The following is a 25,291-nucleotide window of genomic DNA, read 5'->3' on the forward strand; positions in this document are numbered from 1 at the left end:
CAACGATGCAGAGCTCTCCAGCAGAGGAGTCCGGGCAATCCAAGAATAGAAAGAGGTCCCCAGCATGGACTGACCGGGAAGTCATGGATCTGATCGCTGTGTGGGGCGAGGAGTCTGTGCTCTCGGAGCTGCGCTCCAACAAGCGGAATGCAAAGACCTTCGAGAAGGTCTCCAAAGCCATGATAGACAAAGGATACAGCCGGGATGCGATGCAGTGCCGCGTGAAAGTCAAGGACCTGAGACAAGGTTACCAAAAAGTCAGAGCGGCAAACGGACGCTCCGGAGCCCTTCCCCAGACATGCCGCTTCTACGAGGCACTGCATGCCATTCTCGGTGGGTCTGCCACCACTGCCCCACCAGTGACCGTGGACTCTGAGGATGGCATAGTGTACCTGGACAGTTCCTCGGCGATGTTCGCCGATGGGGAAGATGAGGAAGGGTTTGTGGAGGATGGCGCAGGCGACAGCGAACACAATACCGCTTGCCCTGACAGCCAGGATCTCTTCATCACCCTCACAGAGATCCCCTACCAACCCTCCCCGCCCGTTAACCCGGACTCAGAATCAGGGGAAGGATCAGGCGGTAAGTGCTATAAACATGGAAACTTTTATTTTTTAAAAAACATGTATAGAAAAAATAGAAATACTATATACAAAATTTTAAATGTCAAACTATATAAATAGTAGGTCCACACATATAGGGATTGAACAATAATCCTCTTGTGACAGTTCAACAAAGCTCTCAGAGAGCTGCTCGAAAAGCCTCCGCAGGAGGTTCCTGGGGAGAGGTGCCTTATTCGGTGCTCCATGGAAGCACACTCTTCCGCGCCAGGACATCCTAATGTAGAGAGGAATCATCGCCTCCACCAGCATTGCTGCATATGGTCCTGGTCTGTGCAGGGCTTCCATTAGCATCCGCTCTCTCTGACTCCGAGTGACCCGCCTCAGGGTGATGTCGTTCTGGACAGGCTGCATCTAAGTAGGGCAATTAGTGTATTGTTACTATTGTTAATGGTTTAAAATTAGGTTGCATAACAACGACCTTCGCTTAACAGCCACGTGCTGGAGGCCACAGAGAACAAGCATACATTGATCTTTCCCGTGCACTGGCGGGAGGGGCTGGAAAAGGCTCAGCCTTTCTGCTTTCCAGATTGCCTTTAGCAGGAGAGCACAGCTATCCACTACCTGATAAGCATGATCTACTTTAAGGCTTACCAGGACTGTCTGCAAGACGGATTCAGCTGTCTCTCCCCGCTTGTCCGCTCTCCTGTGCAATGGCGCCGCCAATGAGAGCGTATTCCGAAATCTCGAACTTGTCCCGAGATCTCGTGAGACTTGGTGCCCTGTATGGTCTTGTTCAGAGAAACTGACTAGACTGTGTTCACTGTTCGCAAACATGTATCTGTTCAAGGAAATCACTTACTGTTTCCCATCACACAGCTTCTGCTCTTTCCCGGACTGCCCCGGCATCCCCCTCGCAGAGGCTGGCTCAGATTAGGCGGCGAAAGAAAAAGACTCGGGACGAGATGTTCGCGGAACTGATGGCATGCTCCAGAGCCGAGGCGGCCCAGCAGAGCCAGTGGAGGGAGACCCTCTCTCAGCAGCAGCGCTCACAGAGCGAACGGGAGGACAGGTGGCGGCAGGAAGACCAGCAGGCGACTCAAACGCTGCTTGGGCTAATGAGGGAGCAAACAGACACGCTCCGGCGCCTTGTTGATGTTCTGCAGGACCGCAGGCAGGAGGAGAGAGCCCCCCTGCACTGTATCTGCAACCACCCTCCAACGCCAAGAAGTACTGTCCCCCCCTTACCGAAAATTACAAGACGGAGGGGCGGTAGGGGCCGTGAGAACTGTCACTGCACCACAGCTGAGCGCTAATGTACCACACACCTCTGACGCTATAACTGTGGAGAAGCGCTTCCCTTACAGGATCACCCAGTCCCAAATCCAAGTTTCATCACCCCACTATGTAGTAGATTAATAAAAGCTGTTTGCTGTTGTTCACTCTTTCCGTCACGTCTTTCGTGTCAGAAGACTGTGTATGTAGGGAGGGGGGGCAGGGGATTTATAATTGCACGGGATAGCCTACATTAGCAGGGTACAGACTATCGGGGGCAGGATCAACTGCAGGGCACACACAGACTGCAGTCAGTAGTCACCAGGGTCACTCTGTGTGGTGTATGCTGCCCCGGGTCATTCTGTGATGTGTACGCTTGTCCACGGTCCTAGCCCCTGCCACCCCCTAATGTTAAGGCATGCTGCCCTTACCATGCACTTCCACCGTAGGCGCGATCCTCTCCGCTGCCCTGAGCCCCAACAAGAGCCCTCATCCACGGACAGATACTCACCCTTCCCCCACACCCCTCACCCCTTCCTACGCCCAAACCCGCAGCCCAGAGCCTGCATCCAAATCCCTATCCAAAGACGGCACCACTCGCCCCTTCCTGCAACCCACCCCTTCCTGCAAACCCTCCCCTTCATGCACAACCACTTGCAACCGTCCCCCACCCCAGAGACCTATGTAGGAGCAGGAGGATGTCATTCCTCTATGGAACAAGCGGTCTGTACATCAGTGCACACCGTGCCCAGCACAGTATGCGTCCATGTTTCAACACCTGAACAGAAATGCAAAGTAAAACAAAGATTTATTAATAATGACTGTTACAATTAATTTGCTTTAAAACGTGCTTTGGAAGTGGGGGAAACTTGGAGAACGGGGTATGTAACCGCAGATCGAAATCGACACATACAGACACAGGCCCAGGGTCAGTTTCTCTTGAAAGCAAGTGGAGAGTCATAGGTTACCCTGCTCTCCGAGGAAACTTGCTTTCAAAGCCTCCCGGATACACAGCGCTTCCCGCTGGGATATTCTCTCGGCATGGGTGTCTGGCTGAGCGTAAACTGCAGCCAGGCGATTTGCCTCAACCTCCCATCCGGACAAAAAGGTCTCGCCCTTGCTCTCACAGAGATTGTGTAGCACACAGCAAGCAGCAATAACTACGGGGATATTCTTTTCGCTGATGTCCGAGCGAGTCAGTAAGCTCCGCCATCTCCCCTTGAGACGTCCGAAAGCACACTCCACCACCATTCTGCACTTGCTCAGCCGGTAGTTGAAGAGTTCCTTCTCTCTGTCCAAGGCGCCTGTATAGGGCTTCATGAGCCAGGGCATTAGCGGGTAGGCTGGGTCCCCGAGGATCACTGTAGGCATCTGCACATCCCCAACCGTTAGTTTGTGGTCCGGGAAGAAAGTTCCTGCCTGGAGGCGTCTAAACAAACCAGAGTTCCTGAACACACGCGCGTCATGAACCTTGCCCGCCCACCCGACGAAGATGTTGGTAAAACGTCCCCTATGGTCCACCAGTGCTTGCAGCACCATTGAAAAGTAGCCCTTTCGGTTAATGTACTCGCTGGCCTGGTGGGCCGGTGCCAGGATAGGGATGTGAGTCCCATCTATAGCCCCACCGCAGTTTGGGAATCCCATCGCGGCGAAGCCATCTATGACGACCTGGACGTTTCCCAGAGTCACTACCTTTGAGAGCAGTTGCTCAACGATTGCGTGGGCTACTTGAATCACAGCAACCCCCACGGTAGATTTGCCCACGCCAAAGTGGTTCGCTACTGACCGGTAGCTGTCTGGCGTTGCAAGTTTCCAGAGGGCTATGGCCATTCGCTTCTGCACACTCAGGGCTGCTCGCATCCGGGTGTCCTGGCGCTTCAGGGCAGGGGCCAGCAAGTCACAGAGTTCAAGGAAAGTGCCCTTACGCATCCTGAAGTTTCGCAGCCACTGTGATTCATCCCAGACCTGCAGCACTATGCGGTCCCACCAGTCCGTGCTTGTTTCCCGGGCCCAGAATCGCCGTTCCACAACATGAACTTGACCCATTGCCACCATGATCTCCACGGCGCGGCGTAACCTGCTTTGTGAGAGGTCTGCGCCACTCTGTGAATTCCTGTCCTCACCGCGCTGCCGGAGCCTCCTCGCCCGATTTCTCAGCAGCTGACTGTGGAAGAGGTGGACGATAAGGTGCGAGGAGTTGACAACGGCCATAAGTGCAGCGATGATCGCAGCGGGCTCCATGCTCGCCGTGCTGTGGCGTCCGAGCTGTAACCGAGCAGAGAAGGGCGCGAACAGATTTCCCGCAGGCGCTTTCAAGGAGAGAGGGCGGGAGTGACGGTTCAATAATGACAGTTACCCAGAACCACCCTCGACACATTTTTTCCCCCAGCAGGCATTGGGGGCTCTACCCAGCATTCCAATGGGCAGCGGGGACTGCGGGAACTGTGGGATAGCTTCCCACAGTGCACCGCTTCCAAAGTCGACGCTGGCCCCGTGAATGTGGACTCAGAAATTCGAATTAGTGTATTTAGTATGGATACACAAATTCGACTTCATAAGGTCGAATCCACAAATTCGAACTAAGTTGATTCGAAATAGTCTTGTAGTGTAGACAAGGCCTTTATAAATCCTCAAGTCAATAGAGATTGCACAGATGTAACGGAGGGTGCTTTTTGACCTCCACAAACCAGAAAGAACACAGCTGGATGTTGAGATCCCAATGTGGGTTTGAGGAAAAAAATCTTCAGTTGTAAATTGAACAAATTTGATCTGAAGATCATTGAGATGTAAGCAGATGCGCAACCCTACCATGCCATATTTGTAATCCCTTTTCAGGGTAGACCCACAGGTGAAAGGTAAGCTATTACAAAAAAGTTGTTTGTGCCTCTTTATTGCTCTTCATAATGTAAGGGCCGGATCAGATGATAAACAGTCACATAAAGAATCTGGCACATCAGAAAAAGGCAGGCTAATAAACAGGGACAAGTTTTTAAAGTGCTTGTACACAAATGCCAGAAGTCTAAATAATAAGATGGGTGAACTAGAGTGCCTTGTGATAAAGGAGGATATAGATATAATAGGCATCACAGAAACCTGGTGGACTGAGAGCAATCAATGGGACACAATCATTCCAGGGTACAAAATATATCGGAAGGACAGAACAGGTCGTGCAGGGGGAGGAGTGGCACTATATGTGAAAGAAAGTGTAGATTCAAATGAAGTAAAAATCTTAAGTGAATCCACATGTTCCATAGAATCTCTATGGATAGAAATTTCATGCTCTAGTAAAAATATAACAGTAGGGATCTATTATCGACCACCTGACCAGGACAGTAATAGTGATGATGAAATGCTAAGGGAAATTAGAGAGGCTATCAAAATTAAGAACCCAATAATAGTGGGGGATTTCAATTATCCCCATATTGACTGGGAACATTTCACTTCAGGACGAAATGCAGAGATAAAATTTCTCGATACTTTAAATGACTGCTTCATGGAGCAGCTGGTACGGGAACCCACAAGGGGAGAGGCAACTCTAGATTTAATCCTGAGTGGAGCGCGGGAGCTGGTCCAAGAGGTAACTATAGCAGGACCGCTTGGAAATAGTGACCATAATACAATAGCATTCAACATCCCTGTGGTGGAAAGAACACCTCAACTGCCCAACACTGTGGCCTTTAATTTCAAAAGGGGGAACTATACAAAAATGAGGGGGTTAGTTAGACAAAAGTTAAAAGGTACAGTGACTAAAGTGAAATCCCTGCAAGTTGCGTGGGCCCTTTTTAAAGACACCATAATAGAGGCCCAACTTCAATGTATACCCCAAATTAAGAAAAACAGTAAAAGAACTAAAAAAGAGCCACCGTGGCTTAACAACCATGTAAAAGAAGCAGTGAGAGACAAAAAGACTTCCTTTAAAAAGTGGAAGTCAAATCCTAGTGAGGCAAATAGAAAGGAGCACAAACACTGCCAACTTAAGTGCAAGAGTGTAATAAGAAAAGCCAAAGAGGAGTTTGAAGAACGGCTAGCCAAAAACTCCAAAGGTAATAACAAAATGTTTTTTAAGTACATCAGAAGCAGGAAGCCTGCTAAACAACCAGTGTGGCCCCTTGACGATCAAAATACAAAAGGAGCGCTTACAGACGATAAAGTCATTGCGGAGAAACTAAATGGATTCTTTGCTTCAGTCTTCACGGCTGGCTTTTGTAGGTGACAAATCTGAGGAACTGTCACAGATTGAAGTGTCACTAGAGGAGGTTTTGGAATTAATTGATAAACTCAACATTAACAAGTCATCGGGACCAGATGGCATTCACCCAAGAGTTCTGAAAGAACTCAAATGTGAAGTTGCAGAACTATTAACTAAGGTTTGTAACCTGTCCTTTAAATCGGCTTCAGTACCCAATGACTGGAAGTTAGCTAATGTAACGCCAATATTTTAAAAGGGCTCTAGAGGTGATCCCGGCAATTACAGACCGGTAAGTCTAACGTCGGTACCGGGCAAATTAGTCGAAACAATAGTTAAGAATAAAATTGTCAGACGCATAGAAAAACATAAACTGTTGAGCAATAGTCAACATGGTTTCTGTAAAGGGAAATCGTGTCTTACTAATCTATTAGAGTTCTTTGAAGGGGTCAACAAACATGTGGACAAGGGGGATCCGGTGGACATAGTGTACTTAGATTTCCAGAAAGCCTTTGACAAGGTCCCTCACCAAAGGCTCTTACGTAAATTAAGCTGTCATGGGATAAAAGGGAAGGTCCTTTCATGGATTGAGAACTGGTTAAACGACAGGGAACAAAGGGTAGGAATTAATGGTAAATTCTCAGAATGGAGAGGGGTAACTAGTGGTGTTCCCCAAGGGTCAGTCCTAGGACCAATCCTATTCAATTTATTCATAAATGATCTGGAGAAAGGGGTAAACAGTGAGGTGGCAAAGTTTGCAGATGATACTAAACTGCTCAAGATAGTTAAGACCAAAGCAGATTGTGAAGAACTTCAAAAAGCTCTCACAAAACTAAGTGATTGGGCAACAAAATGGCAAATGAAATTTAATGTGGATAAATGTAAAGTAATGCACATTGGAAAAAATAACCCCAACTATACATACAACATGATGGGGGCTAATTTAGCTACAACGAGTCAGGAAAAAGATCTTGGAGTCATCGTGGATAGTTCTCTGAAGATGTCCACGCAGTGTGCTGAGGCGGTCAAAAAAGCAAACAGGATGTTAGGAATCATTAAAAAGGGGATAGAGAATAAGACTGAGAATATATTTATTGCCCTTATATAAATCCATGGTACGCCCACATCTCGAATACTGTGTACAGATGTGGTCTCCTCACCTCAAAAAAGATATTCTAACACTAGAAAAGGTTCAGAAAAGGGCAACTAAAATGATTAGGGGGTTAGAGAGGGTCCCATACGAGGAAAGATTAAAGAGGCTAGGACTCTTCAGCTTAGAAAAGAGAAGACTAAGGGGGGATATGATAGAGGTATATAAAATCATGAGTGATGTTGAGAAAGTGGATAAGGAAAAGTTATTTACTTATTCCCATAATACAAGAACTAGGGGTCACCCAGTGAAATTAATAGGCAGCAGGTTTAAAACAAATAAAAGGAAGTTGTTCTTCACGCAGCGCACAGTCAACTTGTGGAACTCCTTACCTGAGGAGGTTGTGAAGGCTAGGACTATAACAATGTTTAAAAGGGGACTGGATAAATTCATAGTGGCTAAGTCCATAAATGGCTATTAGCCAGGATGGGTAAGAATGGTGTCCCTAGCCTCTGTTCGTCAGAGGATGGAGATGGATGGCAGGAGAGAGATCACTTGATCATTGCCTGTTTGTTAGGTTCACTCCCTCTGGGACACCTGGCATTGGCCACTGTCGGTAGACAGATATTGGGCTAGATGGACCTTTGGTCTGACCCGGTGTGGCCGTTCTTATGTTATGTTCTTATGTTCACCTTTTTCCATAAAAAGATTGTTTGCTTGTTTTTCCTCCTAGAAATAACAAGCCTTGACTGCTGTTTTTCTTGATTGACTGGAGAACCACTGTCCATAACATCATAATAGGCTGAAAGTTCAGCTGCAGCTTTTTCAGCTCTCAGTTGAAATTGGGGGAAGGGAACTTTCTCCTACCAGTTTGTCAGGAGTTTGAATTTGACATGAACACTCCCCTCATTCCTCCCTTGTCTCCCCCCAGAAAGTTTAAAGCAGCCATATTAAAGTCTTCCCCTCCTAAAGGAAGAGAGGGAAAAGCAGCAGCTGAGGTTTGTCTGTTGATGTCAGTATCTTAGTAGTTTTTTAGTCCTCCACTTTACAAATAAGAATGTTAAGAGCTAATACTTTTCATGCAAGGAGTGTACTAAAGGAAGGAAAAAAAAAAACCCCAACAACAATGCACCCTTTGAGACCTTTGTAAAAAACAGTGAAGGGCACAAACAAAATATTTAACTCTTTCTTTGTAGCCTGGCCACTTGTTGGGGTCCTTGATATAAGGTGTATGAATATTTGACAAGTAGCACAGTTACAGTTGTTCAGGGGTCGGCAACCTTTCAGCAGTGGTGTGCCAAGTCTTCATTTATTCACTCTAATTTAAGGTTTCACATGCCGGTAATACATTTTAACGTTTTTAGGAGGTCTCTCTATAAGTCTAAACTATTCTTGTATGTAAAGTAAACAAGTTTTTTAAAATGTTTAAGAAACTTCATTTAAAATTAAATTAAAATGCAGATCTTATCAGTTTAGTGCAGTGGTTCTTAACCTGGGGTGGACACACCCCCTGGGGCAGGGCCCCAGGTTATTTTGCCACCTAGGCGAAACTTCCACCTTGCACATCGGTTCATTGAGGGGCAAATCCCCAATGAGCCTTTTATAGACCCCAGGGGCCAGCCGTGCCCAGGGGCTGCTCCCCAGACCAGGTTCCCCCCTCCCCTCCCACTGAACTCCCCTGGAGGGTGCACAGCCCCCCTGCGAGCCCTCCCAACCCCACCCAGGTGGCCCCCGCCCCAAGTCCACTCACTGACTTTGCCAGGCTTGGGCCACTGAAGCAGCTCGGCAGGGAGGAGCCGCCTTCCGGAGGCACCAGAGAGCCAAAGCGTCCCGCTTGCGGCAGCAGCGAGCCCCAGCCATGGAGGAGCCGTTGCGGTGCAGGGGGGCAGCAGCCATGCAAAGGCGGTGGTGGCACCGCTAGCGGGGAGCAGCTGCGCCCCCCTGCCCCTCTTGCCCAGGCTGCGGCCTGGTGCCCCCCTGGGGGCGCCTGTAGGCTGCAGTGGATGTATGTGGGCGCCAGCCCCCATGCACCCCTTGGCTCCCCCCTTGCCTAGGGTTACCATATTTCAACAATCAAAAAAGAGGGGAGAGCCCTGCCCTAGCCCCCATTCACTCCCTCCCACTTCCCACCCCGATTGCCCCGGTCAGAACCCCCAACCTCTCCTTGCTCCTTGTCCCCTGACTGCCCCCTCCTGGAACCCCTGCCCCTAACTGCCCCCCAGAACCTCACCCCCTACCTAAGCCTCCCTGCTCCTTGTCCCCTGACTGCCCCCTCCTGAGACCCTCCCACCCTAACTGCCCCCCTAGGAACCTACCCCCTACCTGTCCCCTGACTGCCCCAAGCCTTATGAACACCCCTGCCCCCAGACAGACCCCCAGGGACTCCCATGCCCCATCCAACCACTCCCCACCCCCTGACAGGACCCCCAGAACTCCCAACCCATCCAACCCTCCCCCTGCTCCCTGACTGCCCCGCGGGACTCCCCTTACCAGGCCCATGCTGGTGAGACGCTGGCTCCACGTGGAGGCAAAACTCCACTGGAGTGCTGAGGCAGTAGGAGTGGGGAGCTGTGGGAGGGGCAGTGGCGGTGGCGGCTCACACTTCCGGGAGCCGCAGAACCCGAGTGTGGTGAGGGGGGAGCCGGGGGGCGCGCCTGCCGCCAGTCTGGGGTCCCGGCTGCCGGCCCCACTTCACTCAGCCGGCAGCGTGTGCTGAGCGGGGCCAGTGGCTGGGACCCTGGCTGGCAGCCGCGTGCCAGGCAAAATCGTCTCGCGTGCCAAAGGTGGCACGCGTGATGTAGGTTGCCGACCCCTGCAGTAGTTTGTCTTCAGCTCTCTATAAATTGGTCATTTGAAACGTGGTGAGTGTTGAAACTTTGATCATTTACCTCCAGATTTAAGATGTCAGTAGCATGTATCTGTGAACATCCTTAATATTGTTTCCCTGATGTTTTTTAATGATCAGAGTGAAAACATTGATTATTGGATTAGCATTTTGTGTACTATGCCACAAGGCTCTGTTATAGTGAATAGAAGAATATTCTGACTGTTTGTCAGACACGAGACAGAGCTCTGTTCCCTGTCTCCAGTGTTGCATGGTGTAGTAATCAAACACTTGCACTAGAAGTACAAATCAATGAAGGGATCCAAGTATGGAGAATAGACGACGAGGTAGAATACTATGCAGCTGATCTTGTTTTCTTGATGCGCCCCCCATACCGACATCCTCCTAATCCTGGTGCCATTGTCATTGAGGAATTAAGTAAATTACATGGTTATAAATTGAATCTTAAATCAGAGTTTTGAATATACATTGGAGCTGTGCAAGAATGCATGGCTCAGTGCTACGTTAGCACACACTTGGATTAAGTATTTGTTCATCATAATCTCTTTGGATTGGTCTGAAATCCAGATATTGAATTATTAGCCTTCCCACTCAATCAGTTTTAAAGTGATTTGAATCACTGGGCAAATTTACCAATAACTATGAAGGACAGAGTTGTCCTTTTAAAAATGTAGTGTCCTCTTACTATACCAGTGGCAAAATTATCTGTGTGATTGAATACTAAGGATTCTTCTCAAATTCTGAAGGAACAGTAATTGCACAGGCAGGTTAACTTAACATTCCCAGTTGCAGAGCATACTTTTTAGCTTCAGAAACAGAGAAAAAGGGTAGGAATAAACCATCAGGGTTACATTATAGCACTGGGTACAGGCAGAGTAGTACCAGAATGCATTCAACTAGCTAATGCGCTGTATCTTAAAATGGACCAAATTTCTGTACATATTATATTAAATGCCACTGTGTATGTCAGTATACTTCTATGTAATAGAATTAAGGAGAGATGCCAAATTTAATGTACAACATTTTGGATAACCACAGTCATTGATAATCCATCTTTTCTATTGGTAATGAACACCCAGTTTATCAATTTTGGTTTAAAAAATAATGTTTTTTGTAAAAATGAAAAGATAATTATCTCTTGCCTTGCTTAGTGCAAAAGAAATCCACTTTGCATAATTATATTTTAGATTGCATGCAGAACAGAGATTTTCTATTAAAAACACATTTTGGAAACAGAATGCCAATCATTGTAACTGGGAAGCAGCACAAAAAAATATTTTTCTTGTACCAAGGCCTTGCAGTTGTGAACTTCCCTAAACCACAAACTTCAGTATTTCAGTGGTCAAAAGATATAGGCATACCATTAACTAAGGAGAACTGGTCATGTACTTTGAAAAGCGGTTGATAACATTACTGTGCATAATGACTTGAGACAGATGCAAATATCCATAGGTGGTGTATTTCATCACATTTTATGACTGTGCAGAATATTATTGAACGTGTGGGGGATGGGAACAGAAAATTGGATAATGTCCTCTTTTTCTCATTCACTATGGCAGTGTTCAGAAATTCATAAATTTTGGGGAAAGGTTGAACAATATGTTCCCAGTTATCTACTGTTTGATCCCAAGCTTTTTGTCTTAGATATTTGCCTGGGTAATCACACTGCAGCTGTGTTAAAAAATGTAGTTTATTTCCATTAGTACTAGCAGACGGTGTGCTGAGATATTGGGTAACATTGTCCAACCTTATAATGATAGTTTCTGTTAGATTTTCTGCCACTAGAACAGATCATTGGATGTCTTGTGGAAAGGGAGGATGTTTTCGAAGATGAATGGCTCTCAGTTTGATACAGTTTAGGCAAAATGGAATAATCTATTAAATTACAATATAGACTGTTTAGTACTTAATCCAACTAACCAAGCCTGGACTTTTGAAAACTATTTTTTGATTCTTGTTAGAGTGTAGTTTTATACCACTTTTTGATACTTTTATTATTTAATTCTCTGTTTGTGCAGCAAAATAAAGTTTGGTTTTAAAAAAGGGTGACTGCTGGACCTCAGTTAGGTGTGTCCCATCCCACCAGCACTCTGTCTTACATGAAATAAATTGGAGCTGTCTTCCAAGCCCTAAGATCATGTAGACATTGAGTTCTTTGTTCCACTGCCCCAGCTGGGTTGGCTGTAACAAGCATAGAACTGGGTACTATCACCATTCATTACAGTCCTTTCCATGGTCTACTATCATCCCACATAAGAGAGTCCTCTGGGGGAGGAGCGATTGCTTACACATTACCCTTTCAGTTCTCTCAGACGAGAGGTGGGCAAACTACAGCCAGCAGGCCACATCAGGCCTGTGGGACCCTCCTGCCTGGCCTCTGGGCTTCTGTCCCAGGAGGCTAGCCCCTGACCCCATCCCCTGCTGTTCCCCCTCCCCTGCTGCCTCAGCTCACTGTGCTGCCGGCGCAATGCTCTGGGCAGCGAGGCTGCAAAGCCGCAGCCTGACGCGGTTCTCTGTGCTGCGTGGTGGCGTGGCTGGCTCCAGCTGGGCACTGCGGCTGCCTGTACTGGTGCTCTGGCCGTGCCACCAGCCACCAGTGGCAAGGGGTTGGATAGAGGGCAGGGGAATTCGGGGGGGTGGTCGGGGGTGAGGGTGTGGATAGGGGGTGGGGCAGTCAGGGGCAGGGGGTTCCAGGGGGGCAGTCAGGAAGGAGGGGGTGTAGGATTGTGTGGCGGGGGGCAGTCAGGGGCAAGGGTTCCGGGGCCGGTCAGGGGCCAGGGAGCGGTTGAAGGGTCAGGGGTCCTGGGGGGTCCGTCAGGGGATGGGGATTGGGGGGTTGGATGGGGCTGTCGTCCCGGGGGGGCATCAGGGGGCGAGAAACATGGGGGGTTGGATAGGGGGCAGGGGGCCAGGCCATGCCTGGCTGTTTGGGGAGGCATAACCTCCCCTAACTGGCCCTCCATACAATTTTGGAAACCCGATGTGGCCCTCAGGCCAAAAGGTTTGCCTGCCCCTGTCTCAGACAGATAGGAACAGAACCTCCTGCTAGGACTGGCAGGTAAGACTGCAGAATCTCATGATCATCCATATGAAAGGCTGTCAGTTGGTCTGAAAGAGCCTGCACAGACACTTATCTTCATGGCAAGAAGATGATCAGTGATTAACACAATTAGCTTAGTTTCCACTAAGTCCCAGCTTCTGAACCAGTGCTGCTTCTTTGAGTGATGGTCCCTATTGTGTATTCCACACATGCCATGCATCTGATTCCAGAAGTGTTTCCAAAGTGTTGCCAACTTAGCTACTTTGTCACTAGTTTAACAACTTTTTAGTTTCCTTAGCAAGGAAATAAGTGTCAGCGTGACCAGTGACAAATCTAGTGACTTTCATTGCTGATTACAGTGATATTCAGAGAAATAAATCACCAATATGTATCCCCAAATCATTTGCAAACAACTCGATAGTGTTAATAAAATCCATTCCATTCTCTTCTTATGACATTCTGTTTTACACCAAGTTAATGTCATTATGTCTCAATTGAGCATGTCCTGGGAAGGTCTCTCTTACTCTGAGCCTTGATTATTAAGTGAAGTAAATCATATCCCCCACCACTGAGATGCTGGGAAGGCATCTACCTTCTCCAAACAGGCAGATGGTGAGCTAAACTCGGAAAATGAGCAAAGTCAGAGTGTCAGTGCAATCATATGAGTGCCACTGATGTTTGCAGTGGGCCCATATGATTGTGGTCTGATCTTTAATAGAATACGGGAACTTCCAAAAATAGATTACCACTTGAGCTGTTTTCATTGGTTGTCAGAAGTAGTAGGGCTATTTGTGATAAGAAAGAAATTGAAGAAATACATAGAATGCAACCGAAACCCGTTACAGCAACTTTATAGACCTCAAACAGGCTTTTGATAGCATTGGGCAGAAACGGTTATGGCAAGTCTTAAGGATGTGTGGCATCCCTAAGAAATTAATCAAGCAAACAGAAAACATCTACAGCAAGTCTATGAGTGCAGTGTGAGTACACAAGAAGCTGACGGAAAGGTGCAGGATGACTGTAGGAGTGAGACAACGATGCATGCTATTGCCAGAGTTGTTCATTTTGGTTCTGGAAGCAGTAATGGCTGTAGCATGGAGAGATGAAACGAGAGAACTCACGTCATGTGCGAGGACAGTCAATAGGCTTAGATTCAAAGATGATATTGACCTCATAGCAATGACTGAGGAGGATTTACAAAGAATAACTGAGAAGGTTGATCCAGAAAGCAGAAAATTCAGACTGAATGGCAATTGAAAGTCAAGTGGAAGAGGTAAAGATCAAAGTCAGAGACAAAGAATTAGAAGAAATGGAAAAATCTGTGCATCTTAGAGGACTAGTATCAAGGAATGGGAATTGTGAAGATGACATAAAAAGAGGTATCAGGCTAGCCACTATGACATTCAGAAAATTTTGCAAGACCTTTAAGGCTAAAGAGATTTAGGTAAAAATGAAAATTAGCATATATGAGATGGTTGTTGTGCCAATACTTCTATATAGGTCAGAATGCTGGGGTATGAGGAAGGTTGATAAATGAAAGATACTGACTGCAGAAATGAACTGGCTGATGGAAATACTGAGAATTTCAAGACTGCAGAAAATAATAAATGAAGTGATAAGAAAACAGATAGGGCAAGAAGTAATGCTGTTACAGAAGATTCAAGAAAGACTGCGGTGTTTTGGACATGTGCCAGTGATGTACCTAGGGAGGATGCCTTACACGGCAATTCATATCAGAGTGTAAGAAACTAGAAATAGAGGAAAAACGATGGTGCATTTGATAGACATGGTAAAGAATGACACAGAACAAAAAGTTTTAAAGATGAACAGAGACGTGAAGCTGGTACAAGACAAAGTGGTAGAAAGACTTCAGTCAGCCTCATTGTCGCTGCTGAGCTGATGGGCGGGAAACAAAGATGTAATAATAGGACTTGTATCCTCCCTTTAGGTCAGGAACTCTAGTGCAAACACTTGAGCACTTTTAATCTATCCAGCGGAGAACAGTATGCTACATGTAGTTTGTATTTGGAATTACTTGTGTCATTGCTTGACTGAATGCCTCTTTGTTTTCTAATGCTCTTAAACAATATAATTATATTCTCCCCTTTACAAATTAATCAGTTGCTCTTAGCATTTTCTTTGCTTCCCTATTGTGATATAAATTTTTTTCAGTTCATTTTGCTGCATTTGAATTTCTCGTTAAAAATTTGTGCTGTGACTGGAAGGTGATACTAATATTGCTACATAGTCAAATTTCAGATAGAAAACAGTTGCACTAATTTCCTATGCTGATTGCCCCCTGGCAGCAGCTATTTTCCAGCATATATGATGTAACTAAAATGTCCCTTCCCTGCTGGACTCATGATTAGTGTTAGATGTTAGACCAGTCTGAGTTGGAGTTACTTGCATTATGGTGGGTCTTATGATTGGCTGGTTGTGTTTTATACAGTAGTGATGCAGCAAACACTTGAAAAGGATGTGTCAAGGTATTGATTATTGTGGAGATAGAAAGATTGGGTCATGGAGATCAGATGTTGGGTGTCTTTTCAGTCGCCTCTCCCTTAGGCACTCTCTAACCACCCTAGTCTTGGTAGCAGATGAGCTGCGATCTCCTACTCCAAAAGGGGTGAAGTCTGGGCTGGGAATTACATGGAAAGAAGGTGATCACTTTCTTTTTGATTAGGGGATCTTGATTCACACGGGGATTGCATGGGGAAAAAGGTAGTATTTTTCATTTTATTTCTTTGTCACTTTTGGGAAATATTCAAGGTCCCTGTGTACTCTGCGGTAAACTGGACTTAATTCTGCTGCATGGCCCTTGGTTTCTATGGCACTTTGGTGCAGCAGGCTGGAAATTCTGCGGCAGCCTCAGGTAAATTCAAAATTGGAGGTTTTTAATGAATCAGATCTGAAAATGAATACCGTATTTTCCGGCGTATAAGACGACTTTTTAAACTAAAAAAACAACCCCCCCAAAATCGGGGGTCGTCTTATACGCCGGGTATAAACAGCTTCGGCTGAGCCAATCCTGGGAGGGGTCTCACTGGTGTATGCTATTAATGCATACAAAGCCTGCTCGGATTGGCAAAGGTTGTAATAGCCTGCCTCTCTGACTCAGCCAATCCGAGCAGGCTTAATAGATGACACCACTCCCGTGAACGCTCCACCCTCCTTCTCCTCCCCTTCCCCGGCTTCCCGCGAATCAAATGTTCGCGGGAAGCCTGAAAAAAGGAGCAGGCAGGTAAGCCGGGTGTGTGGGGGAGGGGGCGGGACGGCTTACCTTTTTATCTTTGTTTTTATCTTTTATCTTTGTTTTCTGCGGCGCCGGTCCCAGTGTCGGCCCGGGGAGCCGGGCCCCGCGGCTGCGGCTGCGGCATCGGCCGGGCCCAGGGAGCCGGGCCCCGCGGCTGCGGCTGCGGCGTCGGCCGGGCCCGGGGAGCCGGGCCCCGCGGCTGCGGCGTCGGCCGGGCCCGGGGAGCCGGGCCCCGCGGCTGCGGCGTCGGCCGGGCCCGGGGAGCCGGGCCCCGCGGCTGCGGCGTCGGCCGGGCCCGGGGAGCCGGGCCCCGCGGCTGCGGCTGCGGCGTCGGCCGGGCCCGGGGAGCCGGGCCCCGCGGCTGCGGCTGCGGCGTCGGCCGGGCCCGGGGAGCCGGGCCCCGCGGCTGCGGCGCCAGGCCCAGTGTCGGCCCGGGGAGCCGGGCCCCGCGGCTGCGGCGCCAGGCCCAGTGTCGGCCCGGGGAGCCGGGCCCCGCGGCTGCGGCGCCGGGCCCGGTGTCAGCCCGGGGAGCCGGGCCCCGCGGCTGCGGCTCCGACCCTGGCCCCCGGCAGGGGTAAGAGGCCAGGGCCAGGGCTGGGACTGGGGCGGGGGAGGAGGGGTTGGATCGGGCAGAGGTTCTGGGGGGGCAGACAGGGGATGGGGAAGGGGGGGTTGGGTAGGCGCCACGTGGGAGTTCCTGGGGTCTGTTGGGATGGTGGTGGATGGAGTCGAGGCAGTCAGGGGACAGGAAGCGGGGCAAATTTGGCAGGGGGTGGGGTCCTGGGGGGGAGTTAGGGTTGGGGGTTTTGGGAAGGAGTGGTCAGGGGACAAGGAGCAGGGCAGGGGGGGTTATGGGTTGTGGTTTCTGAGGGGGGCAGGACGTGGGTGGGGGGTGTACTCACTGGGCGGTTCCCTACTGGGTCTTCGGTGGGGGGTCCTTCAGCCTCGGAAGGGGGGGTAGTCTTATACGGCGAGTATAGGCCAAAACCTATGTTTTAACAGGAAAATTAGGGGGTCGTCTTATACGCCCAGTCGTCTTATACGCCGGAAAATACGGTAATACAATCAGTACAGCATTGCTTATAGTGTTTGATTTGATATTAAAATCAAGTAATTTACCTTTCCTGTAAATTTTAAATTTGCTGCAGATTTTTGTAATGATAATGCATACCTGCTTTGAACATTTTTTTCCAGAGGTGGTGGGGCTGGATGCCTTGGCAGTTGGATAGGAGACTGTTGGAACTTTTGACACCAGAGAAGGTGTGGGAGGTGGTTTAGGACTGCGGAATTAATGACAATTCTTTGTTCAGTCTCACATCATTAGAGAGCTTGGAATAGCTGCAGTGTGCAGTTTGCTCTACAGTATCTCCAGCTTCTCATCTTAGGCTGATCATGATTTCAAACGTCCAAGTAGACAGCATCTTTTCTAGTCTGATTTGAGATTTCATGGTCATGACACCCATAAGCCCATCCCAGTTGTTTTTAGCTCACATTTGTACTTTTAGTGTTGGAGGGTCTGTTTCATTGTTTAGCCAATGGAGAGTGATTGAGCTGAATGGCTTTCAGAGCTCTCTGTGTTGGCTAACCCTGTTTTTGGCCAAGTAGGTCATCGTAGTGTGCCCTTTAATATCAGTACAGTGGTTCCAAAATTTTCTCTGCATCATCTTCTTAGGTCTTGTTGGAATATAGACAGCTTATGGCACTGCTTAGAGTGCTCTTTACTGGGTTACGTATTGACTGTGTTTATAATCTTCTTCCATCACTCTAAAGGATGTGAAGTTATTCCTCCTCCCCTCCCCATAGTGTCTACAAAGCCGTGACATCTGTGAGTGACTATTGACTGGTGCATAGGTTGGTGAATCTCAGCTGCCTACATTCAGTTTCTCATGAATAGTTTTCTATCTACATCATGGACAAATAGAAAGGGTTGAGATAGGATTAACTCCTTTTAGGGGTCAGATGCAAAATCTTCTTTGGTTGCAGTTTTGGCCAGTCTAACTTTCTGAGGTACTAAGGGAGCTTCTATCTTTGAGTGAGAGGCAGGCCCCTCACAGTTAGTAAAATCAAGTTGGGAGTGATGTTAGGTGTTTTTTTGGCAGGGCTGAAGGGCCTTCCAGGGTTGAGATCATCTGCTACCACAAATGTAAAAGGGAAGGGACACAGTTTTAAGTTTGGTATAGTTAGAGATGTAACCCAAGCATGTCCCTTAGAGCTCCAGTATGTGATAAATCCACAGCCAGGCTTTCTCTCTCTCTCCTATTTACTCCACTTCGTAGGACATGAACTTTCTTGTTCTTTGAGTATGTGTCAGTTTGGAGCCCACTCTATATGTGCATGCCCCTCAAGGATGTGAGATCAGAATCTTTGAACAGCAGTGTCCATTGGGCCATGCCTGCACCCCCACAGGTCCTCATCCCCACTCCCCCATAAGGGCATAAAGGTCAGCAGAGTGGCCAGAACCATCCTTCAGTTCTCTGCCTGTGACAGCAAGACAGAACCAGGCTGTATATGCCTGCTACCCTTTAGCTAATAACAAGTAAAGAGAGGAAATTCTCTAGGTAGGTAACTTTTAATTCTTTTAATTTTCTTGCAAACCTTCTTCCTTGACACCCTCAACAATTATTTATTATTCAGTACTCTTCACCACAACCACTATTTTGGTGACTTCAAACCCTGTCCATCTCACAAATGACACATTCTCCTCACAGATGGAGGTAGCCATGGTCTGTTCTGCTTAGGTGAAAGCTGTATGACTTACCGTTGCACAGTCTGCCAGTCTTTCTCATCAAAAATGAGAAAATCTGGAGACACTGGGCTAAAACTATTTCTGTTGGAGCAGTCTGTGAGGGGCACTTTGAGCCCAGAAGAATAGGCATCAGGCTGCAAGATGAGACCTTGTACCTCCAAGTCCAGTTAGTTAGAGCCCTTGTGAGCTGTGATGTGACTCCTAAGGCAAATTCCAGTAAGACAGCGGACACTGTATTGATTGGCCGTTCCTGACTGTCCAAGTCAGCTTATCGCTGATGGGTGCTCCAGCACCAAAAGCCTGTGATTCCTTCACTTGGAATCAAGGTAGACCAGAACACCAAACGGGCCATGGTGTTCCTAGCACCGGTGCTTTTACCTCCCATAAAAAGGGAAAAGCTCAGAGGCCTAAGAAAAGAGCATTTGCCTTTGGTCTCCTCCTGGGAATTTGGCAGAAAGTCCTTTCATAATACAGGGCAAGTGACATTGTATTGATTCCTGTCCCAGTACCAAAACAACCCTTGTACCTACATCTGCTACCGATACCTCGTCACTGGCAATCAAAGCCCTAATGGATCCGGCAGACCAACTATTGCTGGAAGTCATTGCTTCTCTGGTACTGTCCTCTGTACTGAGGACCTTACTCTTGGCGCTAACTCTGATGTCTAAATTCTCAGTACTGACAGTACCCTAGAGGTCAGCACTAACTTTAGCGGAAATCTACTCCTTTTCTTCCCTGTCTGGGCCACATCTTTTCCCTCCGACTAGCCTAGAGCCTTCCCTTTCCCCCGCTTCCTCCCCCATTCACTGAGATGAGGAAATAGTTCACCCTCTTATTTTGGAGCCCCAGTTTACCCATCACTTTCATGACACTGGCTTAAACAATGCTACCCTTAAAATTTTTCACCATTGGCTGAGTCAAAGCCCATTCCAGTCAGTAGGAATTTTTGTCATTCGCTTCATTGTGCTCCATTGACTGGCGTGGACTTTGGATCAGGTCCACATCATGAGACGAACATATATAATATTTTTGGTGATCATAATGAATTATTGATTTCAGCAAGATACTTTTCACTAGAAATTCAAATAGACTTACATTTGTGTATGTGATTCTGCTTACAGTATTACTTGTGATTTTTCTTAGCCTGCTGTATACCCACACAATTGTTTTTATATATTTATATAAATACAGTAGAACTTTGATTTTACTAAAACCAGCCATGCAAATGACTAGTTACATAAATCATTTTCCAGAAAGGAGCAGTGGGGGGGAGGGATCACATAATGAAAGTGATGTCAATGAACAAGTTGATAGAAGTATCTTTTACAGTGATGTAAAGAACAAGACAACGACCATGCAGTGCACCATACTGCAATGTATGCACCATACCTACTATAATTTTGAGATGTACAATTTTTTGAGCTTTTTGATTTTATAAACTTCAGTCCCCAATTAGTTTGTAAAATTAGAGGTTCTACTGTATCTTAAATTCAGTGGCTTTATATATTTTAATTTCTCTCTCTTCCATCAAACAGATAAGCAATCTGAAGAAAATTTTAAAAGGAATATTGGATTACAATCATGAGGTAAGAACTATTTCTCAGTGCTCTATACAGACCTTTCCTTTTGCTGAATATATTCATTATGCTTGTTGAACATGTTACAGAATATTGATTTGTTTAGCATTAGGTCCAGATATGTCACAAGTTCTCTGCACCCAGCAGCTCTCACTGGAGCTGAGCTCTTTCAAAAAATCTGACCCTTACCTCATGAAATGAAATTGTTCATTTTTCTAAATAGCCATACTGTATCTTATCTGCCCTTCCATACTCTTTAAACCTGTCCTACCAAAATTAATCAACTCATCATGGACTATGCTTGAGTACTAGACCTCTCCAAAGCTTTATTGTGTGTTTCATCAAATATTCCACTAAGGAACAAACCCAGCTTGAAAATAAAACCCCTAATATTCTTAAGCATCTTGACATGAAAATAGTATATGCCCTTGGTGACTCCATGGTGGAGCTGAATGCATAAAAAATAAAGCTGGTCGGTCTGACTTTCTCCGCTGAGCCTAGTAAAGACTATCTCTTTCATTTTTTCTGTGGGGAAAATATTCAGTTGAGGTGGGGAGAGAAGAGTTCATTAAAAGTTTTAATTTCGGACTGTTAGAGATCTACTATTGTGGCTTGTGTGTTCTATGGGGAAGCTCTTGTGCTGCTTGTGTCCAAGACTGCACTCCATGTGAAGGAAAATGAGGCATATTTATTCCCTGCTATGTGCTGAGGTAGCTGGTGCATTAAGAATGCAGTGAAACAGACACTGTATTGGGATACTCACATAGAGAGACTCCATACTCTAAGCCAGGGGTTGGCAACCTTTCAGAAGTGGTGTGCTGAGTCTTCATTTATTCACTCTAATTTAAGGTTTCACGTGCCGGTAATACATTTTAATGTTTTTTAGAAGGTCTCTCGCTACAAGTCTATATATTATATAACTAAACTAGTGTTGTATTGTAAAATAAACAAGGTTTTCAAAATGTTTAAGAAACTTCATTTAAATTTAAATTAAAATGTTGATCTTACGCCGCCGGCCCCCTCAGTCTGCTGCTGGTCTGGAGTTCTGTTCATCTAGGCCGGCAGTGGGCTGAGTGAGGCCTGCGGCCAGGACCCCAGCTGGGAAGGGACTGGCAGCCAGAACCCCAGACCGGCAGCGGGCTGTGCGGGGCTAGCAGCCGGGACCCCAGACCAGCAGTGGGCTGAGCGGCTCAGCCCACTGCCGCTCAGGGGTTCCATCCGCCAGTTCCTGCCAGCCGGGATCCCGGCTGCTGGACCCACTCAGCCCACTGCCAGTCTGGGGTCCCGGCCCTGCCCACATACAGTGGGTACCTACCTTCTCCCTGGTTCTGGCCCATTCTCTTCCTCTCTCTGCACTGAGCTGAGGGTGGGAGTGGACCAAGCACAGGGCTGGGGGTGAAGGGTCTGGCCAGGAGCTAGAATGAGGGAGGGAGCTCAGGGTTGGGGCAGGAGGTTTGGGTGTTGGGGCACGTACCTGGACAGCTCCCATTTGGTGTGAGGGGTGCAGGTGGGAATGTGAGTGGGGGTGCAGGAGCTCCCGTTTGGTGCTCAGGGTGGGGATGGGGATGTGTGGGGTGCAAGAGTCAGGGCAGAGGGCTAGGCACATGTGAGGGGGGTGCAGGTGTCAGGGTAGGGGAGTTGGGTATGTGTGGGGGTACCAGAGTCAGGGTTGGGGTCATGCGGGGGGGTGAATGAGTCAACAGAGGGCTGGGTGGTACAGGGCTTAGGGCACGGGCCTGGGGGAGGTGTGAGGGTGCAGGGCTCAGGGCAGAGGGCTGGGTGTGTGTGTGGGGGGTCAGGGCTCAGGGCAGAGGGCTGGGTGACTGCCCCCCCACTCTGTGTCCTGACTACCCGCTCCTGGGACCCCACCCCCATCTAAGCCTCCCTGCCCCTTGTCCTCTGACCGCCCCCTTAGGACCTTACCCCCTACCTGTCCCCTGACTGCCCCAACCCTTATCTACACCCCCGCACCCAGACAGAACCCCCCAGACTCCCATGCCTATCTAACCGTGCCCCGCCCCCGACAGGACCCCCAGAACTCTGGACCCATACAACGCCCCCCTGCTCGCCCAACCCCTCTCCACACCCCTACCTCCTGACAGCCCCCCCGAACTCCTAACCCCCCCCAGCTCCTTGTCCCCTGACCATCCCCTTCAGAGACCCCCCCCCACCCTAACTGCCTCCCCAGGACCCTCCTTGCTCCCTGACTGCCTTGACCCCTATCCACCCCCACAACCCCCAACAGACCTTGGGACTCCCATGCCCCATCCAACCCCCCGGCTCCCTGACTGCCCCCTCAAGAGACCCCCACCCCTAACCACCCCCCCATCCAACCCACCGTGCTCCCTGTCCTCTGACTGCCCCCACCCCTTATCCAACCTCCCCCCTCCCCCCCCGGACCCGGATCCTTATCATGAGCCTCCCCACTGATTTGGAGCCCCGCTGCCGCGTGCGCAGTGCTCTGAGGGGCGGGGCTGCGCATGCGGTGGCAGGGCTCCGGATGAGCGGGGAGCATCTTTCCCTCCCCATGGAGCCAAACACTGCCCTGCGGGGAGCGCGCAGCCCCGGCCCCCAGAGCGCTGTGCGCGGCAGCATAGCTCATGGTGAAGGCGGGGGAGGGGCCGGTGGCTTGCTGCGCTCGGCCTGGCGCTCCAGCCCGGGAGCGCGGACCCTGCAGCTTGCTGCGTCGGCAGGATTTTTAATGGCACACTGGGGTCCTGGCAGGCCCAAGCATGCCATTAAAAATTGACTCGCGTGCCATCTTTGGCACATGTGCCATAAGTTGCCGACCCCTGCTCTAAACACTTGTTTTCTGTCAGAACAGTGTAATATTCTGGAGAGGAGGAAGATAATACATTTGCTAAGACTCTTGGGGGCGGGGGCAACATTTTCAAAAATCGGCACCTAAAGTTAGACTCCCAAATCCAAGCTTAATAAATAGACTGATTTTCAAAAGTTCTGAGTATTACATTAAAGTTAGCTCACGTTAAAATCTTAGAAGGGTAGGAATTGAGAACTCTGGTGTTTCTGAGCAAACATGTCAAGTCCTGTTAGCTGCTCAGAATGAATCTATCAGAAAGACATGTATACCTTTTTCTTGGGAATTGTTTATCTGCTATGTAAAGACCCCATATGGATCCTTTTCCACGTCCTACACATACACTGCTTGCTACCTTTACTTGTCAATCTGGGTTTAAAAGAATCTTCTCTTACACTTCATTCGGCAGAGATTTCTTTCGTGGCCATGTTAAAGGAAGAGCAGTATAGTCTACAGCCTCTGGGTTTGTGAGAGCTTGATGCATTATAAAAATTCCTTATATCCTAGAAGACCAATGTTGTCATTGCAAAATGATGTCAGCTCCTTTTTAAGCCACTAACTATGTGTAAGTTTAAGTTTCTGACATGGTAAATTTATTATTTTAGAAAGTCAGTGACTTGATTTCAGAAAATGACTGAGCATCAAGCTTTAGTGACTGATTCATGAAATACGAAATTCTTCAAAGATAAGATGCATCTGTAAAACATCCCAGATTGCTTCCAAAAGTGCATGGTGATGGAGATCCACTTAAATTTGTTAGTTGTCCTGCCTACATTTTTCTCGTCTGAGTGCCTATCCTGGCAAAGTCCTTCTGTACAAGCTAGATGTGAAAAGATTAGGCTTTTACCTAGCATAGACAAAAGCCTTGGAGAATTAGGGCACTTTTTTTGTTTCTTTTTACAGTAATTCAATAGTTTATGGAATATCCAAGGGGATTCTAACGGCTGTAATGTAGCATCCTGCACTACTACAGCCTCGCAGGAGAACAAGTTGAAGATCCTGTACAGGACCCTGTGTACTTTATGGTGTCCACAGAAGTTGTCATAGACTATTCCTCTTCCCACAGAATTCTGCTCTAAAATCTAAGCTTCCGCTGTTTTCCTTAAAGTTTCTAGTATTTGTGCAAAGAAGACTTTTCAGCTGTCAGAGTCTAAACCAATATGGTGGTGGTTTCCTGAGGCTGCTAAATCCTCAGATAGCTATGACTCGTTCCTTTTTCATCTCAGTGGGGTATTGACACTGGAGCCTAATTTTAACATAACAGTTTACCAGAAATATCCAGCTAACACATTTGTTTCACAATCCCAAACCCATGTCCTCATAGTACCAAATGACATATCTCCTACCCAGCTTCCCTAACAGCCTCTACAAAGCAATATAAAAATTTGCATCACATTTTAAAGGTTGGGGCAATGTAAAAATTAGATATCAAAATAACCATTCAAGAAATACTGTATTGATTATATTACTCATTTTCTATTTTATTTAATAAAATTATTCATTTTTCAATTTGCCTGGGTCTGCTACAGAATTCACATTCTAGCTTATTGGCGTGACAGAAAAATGAGGGAGCCTTGCTGAAGAATTTAGGTCCAGTTTGCCACATAGTACACAGGGGCATTAGTCATATTAATGCCCGTTCTTTGGGCAAGACTTCTAAGGCAGCAAATCTCTGTTGTTGTCCTTTTAAAACAACTTGATTTGCAGGAGCGTCATGTACTATTCTATACATACATTTGCTAGATACTATTGTGTAAATATCTTCTCCAAAGCTGGTTTGTTTTTTGTTGGTTTTTTTTTTGGCTTAAAAAATCAGCAAATAAATTACACATTCCTTTCATAGTCCCTCTTTTTCTCTTTGCATTTTTGATCTGTTAAATTGATTGTTTTTTTTCTGTATG

The 25,291-nt window shown here is 47.5% G+C and overlaps 1 protein-coding gene across 3 annotated transcripts in view; it reads left to right on the forward strand.

Annotated features, from left to right (window-relative positions):
- Positions 1-25,291, forward strand: part of HOOK3 (hook microtubule tethering protein 3) — a 151,439-nt gene that overhangs the window by 35,392 nt on the left and 90,756 nt on the right. For all 3 annotated transcript variants that reach the window (XM_045021963.1, XM_045021964.1, XM_045021965.1), the window contains exon 4: positions 20,531-20,581. In XM_045021963.1, coding sequence (XP_044877898.1) covers positions 20,531-20,581 — 51 coding nt within the window. The remainder of the gene's footprint in view (positions 1-20,530; positions 20,582-25,291) is intronic.

Source organism: Mauremys mutica, chromosome 6, assembly GCF_020497125.1.
Source record: "Mauremys mutica isolate MM-2020 ecotype Southern chromosome 6, ASM2049712v1, whole genome shotgun sequence".
NCBI classification, from domain to species: domain Eukaryota; kingdom Metazoa; phylum Chordata; order Testudines; family Geoemydidae; genus Mauremys; species Mauremys mutica.